At 34.2% G+C, this 6,400-nt stretch overlaps 1 protein-coding gene across 1 annotated transcript in view; it reads right to left on the bottom strand.

Moving 5' to 3' along the window:
• Positions 1-4,780, bottom strand: part of LOC108734020 (probable multidrug resistance-associated protein lethal(2)03659) — a 35,896-nt gene extending 31,116 nt beyond the window's left edge. The window contains exon 1 of the mRNA XM_025981186.1: positions 4,160-4,780. Within this exon, the coding sequence (XP_025836971.1) occupies positions 4,160-4,233 (74 nt within the window). The 5' untranslated portion in view covers positions 4,234-4,780. The remainder of the gene's footprint in view (positions 1-4,159) is intronic.
• Between the last annotated feature and the right edge of the window lie 1,620 nt (positions 4,781-6,400).

The raw sequence follows: 6,400 nt of genomic DNA, 5'->3' as shown, positions 1-6,400 counted from the left end.
TAGTCTAGTTAGTAAGTTGAAAGAAGATAGTAAATGCGACAATTTTATTGCGAACTATGCCAATTTTGAACGTCCTAACTATAGGTACTTACTTCAAGTCATTCTTCAAATTATTCTTATTCAATTCTGCTTTACAAAATAATAAAAGGCTAGATTTCTAATACGAAACTTGATAAAACCCTACAGAAAGTAATCAATTATTACTCTTGTGGTTTTCGTAGAAACTGATTTTGATGAACAATCAGATACTATATCATCTTATTACCTGTAGATATTAATTAATAATTAAACTAATCAAGTAGATTAATTTTACCGCACATTTTCTTAGAAACTTGCGCTAACCGTTATTAAAAATAATACAAAATGTTACCCAAGATATACGTTATCTAAACACATAATAATTATCTCCAAAAGTATTTTTGTACTATAACAAATTTGTACGAACCAAACATTATTTTAATTTTTCATCATTCTAATTCTCTGTGGTTAACATACGCAAAAGTTCTGCATAATCAACTGTGAAGGTCACTCATTTCAATTGAATGATCATAATAATAATAATTAGTAACTGAAGATTCAGCGACGGTTTTTATCAAATTAATTAAATAATGACAAAAACCGCAAACCACATTTACACAACACACAGAAGGGGAAGGAGTCGAGTTCAAGGAGCTAAAGTCCTTCATTAACACATTCTAGCAAATAAAACTTTATTTTTTTAAAAACTTGGTACCTACAATAAAATTCTAAATTGTTCAAAATATAAACAATAAGTAATCTACAGACTTATTCAACCAGGCTCAATATCGAAACTCAAATTTACTCAAAACTTACTCATATCTTCGATTTTGTCCAAAAGTTCATCCCAATAATGTCTGTACATAGTGTGCTCTAATAATATTCCCAATTAAGAAACCTACAAACTCCTGTAATCAGTAATGGCTGTACATCCTGCCCTTTTAAAGCTGCAAATTTCTAGACTATAAACAGCTCCAAAAATACTCATACTAATCTAGTCTTCTCTGGTGTGGTTCGTACTAATAAATCTTCAGACTTCTCCAACCAATGATGGCAGTATATCATGCCCGAAAACTCCAAATTTCTAGGCTAAAAAAGCTCTAAAAATACTCATACTAATCTGGCCTTCTCTATTGTGGTTTGTACTAATAGACCCACAGATTTCTCTAACTAATAATGGATTTACATCGTGCTGTAATAAAGCTCTAAATTTCTAGACTATAGCTCCAAAAATACTCATACTAATCTGGTCGTTTCTACTGAGGTTCCTACTAATAAATCTACAGACTTCTCTAACCAATGATGGCTGTATATCGTGCCCTAAATCTCCAAATTTCTAGGCTAAGAAAGCTCTAAAAATACTCATACTAATCCAGCTTTCTCTATTGTGGTTTGTACTAATAGACCTACAGATTTCTCTAACTAATAATGGATTTACATCGTTCTGTAATGAAGCTCTAAATTTCTAGACTATAAACAGCTCCAAAAATACTCATACTAATCTGGTCGTTTCTACTGAGGTTCGTACTAATAAATATTCAGACTTCTCCAACCAATGATGGCTGTATATTCTGCCCTAAAACGCCAAATTTCTAGGCTAAAAAACTCTAAAAATACTCATACTAACCCAGCTTTCTCTATTGTGGTTGGTACTAATAGACCTACAAACTTCTCTAACCAATAACGAATATATATCGTACTGTAATAAACCTTTAAATTCGTACTCTAAAAAAGCTTCAAAAATACTCATACAAGTCTAGTCTTCTATGTACTATAGCTCATACTAGGTAATAAATCTACAAACTTCTCGAAGTTCGTAAACATTTCATATGAAACAATTACAAAACTATTTCCCAAAAATGGTCCCATGCTGTTTATCAATTTATTAGTAATATTCAACTAAACTTTATTGTATTAAGATACTATTAATCCGATGACTCTTCAACTAACTCAATCGATTCCATGAACGGCATTGCACATGTGTGTTGTTGCTTCTTATTATTTGCATTCAAACAGAAGAGATACGCCTTCAGTGAAAGATATCACCGCCTGATACCACATACGTGTTATGTATTTATTAGTCCACAAGTACATACATACATGCAATCACATACCGAATGTATGATTTTATAAATACATGTATCGATAGTAGGTGTGAACTACTGCACCTTTACACGAAAAAAAATCATTACTGAAACTAAAGCACGTCTTCCAATTGTTAGACGATTTTTATGGTATAATTAGTTACACAAAGACATCAATTCTTTCGTACCTATATAATGGAAAAATCAAACATAATCTATTATAAAAGACATGACAAAAGTGCCCAATATCCCACAAAATCCTAGCTGGAAAATGGCTAGGATTCACTCAAAATATAGCCCTCTATTGACAAATACGTCTACAGACTGAGTATCGGAAGTCTTAACTGCTCCAAACAAACTCACCCTAGTGTCTAAAGGTGACCTAATAAAACTCACCCTGTTAAAATCACACGCTTCTCATGTTAATTGAATATTGTCCCAAAAGTTACCCCTAATAGAGCTTTAGGTGCTGGTAGTGCCGATGTATCTGTTGTGGAAAACAAAAGGGTAGAAGCGTCTAAAATAACTTGCCCTATTGGCACAAATTCGCCTAAAAGATGCTCCTGTTTTACCAAATATCAAACAAATAATGTCTGCACTTTCTTTAGCAGACTCGATAAAACAAAATTAGTTTAATTCGGTAGCGGAACTGTGGTTTTTTTCATCTCTTTTTGCTTCCTAGCTAAAGGACTCCTAAGGCTTAGGAATTTCGAAAATTCAACATCGTCTTCTCGAAGCTTTGAATCTCTTGAATTTCAAAGGGAAAATTTGTACTTGTCTTATCATTAAACTAATTATTCCATCAAACTAATGTGATCTACATAAGTAAATATTACCTATGAATTTTGTTGTTCCCAATAAGTTCAAGTTGCTGTCAAGCCTTAAAAAGTATGACCAGTAGGGTTTTGGTTTAAGAGTTCAGATTTTAATGAATAATGCCTAACACTAATTACAGACGAATTGTTTCGGTATATGTTTGTGTAAAGATTTATATTGTCGAAAGATGATGGAATAATTAGATGATTAGTGTCAAGTTTTAATAAACAATGTAATAAAGGTTTGTATAAATATACGTATAGGTACCTATGGGTATTTTACAATAAGATATATATATACATGCGTACATTTGTTATCAGAATACCTGTGTGAAAATTGCGCAATCCTGTTGAACCGTTATCTCAAAGCATACAGAATCAATATTGTTCAACTGATAGGTAAATATCTATTGTATTACAATTTAGATTTGAGAAAACTGATGTCTATAAAAAATGTATAAATTATAGAGAGTATAGGTATAATTCAGTTATCATTGATCTTAAAATATGCATCGCTTTTGAGCGGACCTATCCAGTATACTCACAACTAATTCAAAGAGATGTTGAAGGAATTTTAACAACAAAGAAAAAGATCAGGTAAATTTTACCTTTTCTTTTCTAGCAGGTAATAGTCACAGGCAAAGGCAGATACAAAAAAAATACGAATTTTATTTGGACAAGTAAGGAAAAAGAAAATTTGATTAAAAAAGCACTTGTAAATTTGTCAATTTATCAAAAAATATATACCAATTTTCTAAACTGTGTTGTATGTTTTAAACAGTCGTCAAAAAAACCTTAAAATTAAGAAATCCGAAATAGCACACTAGAGGACACGATTCTATAAAAAGCTTGTAATTCAATTCAATTAAAAAAAATATTGACCGTAACCCAATGGAATAACAATAAGGAAAATTATAAGATATTTATGAAAACTCTACATAATTGAATTTAACATAATTTAGAAACGAACAATTTATTTTAAACTAGTGTAATTAACATATCAAAAAGTGAGTAACTAAAATCTTACAAAAATGCTAAGAGCACGTTTATTTATTTTGCAATGATATAATATAATATTAACTCCACTTTGTACATTATGTGTCTGTCCAAACGTTTTGAACGAAATGTTTCGACCTCTACGCGGTTTCTTTTTTGAAATCGTTTTAAAAACGCACATTATAGACGAGTTACGTAAAAGAAAACTAATTATAGATAAATTAGCGAAACCAGAAGAGCACTTACCAGAACATAAGTTTGGACAGTGGATTCGCTCTCGTTTCCGGACTAGGATTTTCATATTTTTTGTTGGAAATCATAGCTTGCCTTGTTCGAACGGTGATTATAAAAAGAGGAAAAACGAAAAAACAAAAACCGCAACGTTCGCGATTTCTCGCACCACTTCAACCAGTTGGTCAATTATTTGTTAAACAAAAAAAAAAAACAAGAAACAAAACAATCGCGAGCGCTTTTCGCGAAAACGATCGCGATGAAAGTGTACCGTAGCCTACTAAGAACGAGCTTTATATATGAGGAATCTTATCTGAATTGCATACACATTGTTGAAACGCGGCTCTCTCTCTCTCCTTATTACTACTCGATATTTTGTCGGTAAGTTACCACTGCTTCATGACTTGCATGTTCTGTCGTACCATGCGTACGTTATCGAAAAAAAAAATCAGTTCCGCGTCGTTTAGAAAATTATTAAACAGATAATTTCGGCGAGAGAGAGAGAGAGAGAGAGAGAAATAAATGAGTATCGGGAAAATCGAGTTATCCCGGCCGGTGCAACGAAGTGCGTGAAAACTCGTCTCGCAACGACCGATCAAACGGAACGTAGTGCGCCACGATCGCGAAGGAAGTTACGAAAAATCAGGACGAACAGGCGCCATGCCTATTGCCGTCAGAGGCGTAGTTAGGCGTCGGCGACGTCGACGATCGCAAAAATCACCCTTCAGAAAAAAACCGTTAAGAGTCGCTTGAATTGATGGCAACCGTAATAGTTACGACTAGAAATTTATTTAAAAGGATACGTGTGATTCCCGGGTTCGTTTAATTTGGCGCTTTTTTCAATCGAAACATGAAAATGACGAAAAACGTCTAGATCTGCGTTTTATTTAGTTACGCCGCTGGTTGCTGATGATGTTCATTGTTTTTTAACACACACACGCGCACGTATAAACGTTAGCATATCCCTCTTCAAACATTTGGCTCATGCGCTGCAAGGTCGTTTGTTTTTTGTTATACGAGGTGTCGTCACATCCGTCGCGTGTAATTACGTGGCGCTGTCGACAAATTTCAGCTCACTCGATAGCATTCTTTAATTCACCGTACATAATCCAGAAAAGGCAACAATTTTCGGGAACACATCTGAGACAAGTCTCATAGAGTCTCGTCTTGGAAGCCAGTACGCTTAAACATCCGCAAAGTCTTGTTTCTATATATCCAAAGAAAAAGTTGAATAACGGTACTCACATGGGACTGGCAAATTCAAAGGACTACTAATGAAATCTCATCTTTGATTCAGTCGCCTTCACATAATGTCTCGTCTCGTTCTATTAACGACAATACTCGCATGAGACTTTCAAATTCAAAGACCAGCCGGTAAATTCATGTGTTTTTCCGGAGTAATCAGCCAATTTTCGCGAAGACATCTGAGACAAGTCTCATGGAGTCTCGTCTTGGAGGCCAGTATGCTTAAACATCCATAAAAGTCTTGTTTCCATCTGTCCAAAGAAGAAGATAAATGACAGCGCCCACATAAGACCAACAAGTTCAAAGACAGCTAATTAAATCTCATCTTTGATTCAGTTGCCTTCACATAATGTCTCGTCTCGTTCTATTAATGACAATACTCGCATGAGACTTTTAAATTCAAAGACCAGCCAGTAAATTCATGTTTTTTTCCGGAAGAGTCAGCCAATTTTCGCGAAGACATCTGAGACAAGTCTCATGGAGTCTCGTCTTGGAGGCCAGTATGCTTAAACATCCATAAAAGTCTTGTTTCCATCTGTCCAAAGAAGAAGATAATTGACAGCGCCCACATAAGACCAACAAGTTCAAAAGACAGCTAATGAAATCTCATCTTTGATTCAGTTGCCTTCACATAATGTCTCGTCTCGTTCTATTAATGACAATACTCGCATGAGACTTTTAAATTCAAAGACCAGCCAGTTAATTCATATTTTTTTCCTTAATAGTCAACCAATTTTCGCGAAGACAAGTCCCATGGAGTCTCGTCTTGGATTCCAGTACGCTTAAACATCTATAAAAGTCTCCTTTCCATCTGTCCAAAGAAAAGGATAAATAACTGTGTCCAGATGAGACTAACAAGTTCAAAGGGCAACCGGCGAAATCTCACCTTTGTTTCAGTTTCCTTCATACAATGTCTCATATCTCTGTACCGACAGTTACATGAGAAACAGTCAAAATTTAATTTTACAAAAATGTGTAAAAGTTTTCAACCAAATTTTACAAGAAGGTGTC

This window comes from Agrilus planipennis, unplaced genomic scaffold (assembly GCF_000699045.2).
Source record: "Agrilus planipennis isolate EAB-ADULT unplaced genomic scaffold, Apla_2.0 scaffold1, whole genome shotgun sequence".
Lineage (NCBI taxonomy): Eukaryota > Metazoa > Arthropoda > Insecta > Coleoptera > Buprestidae > Agrilus > Agrilus planipennis.
Note: the sequence above shows the minus strand (reverse complement) of the source record. Positions and strands in the feature narration are given on the sequence as shown.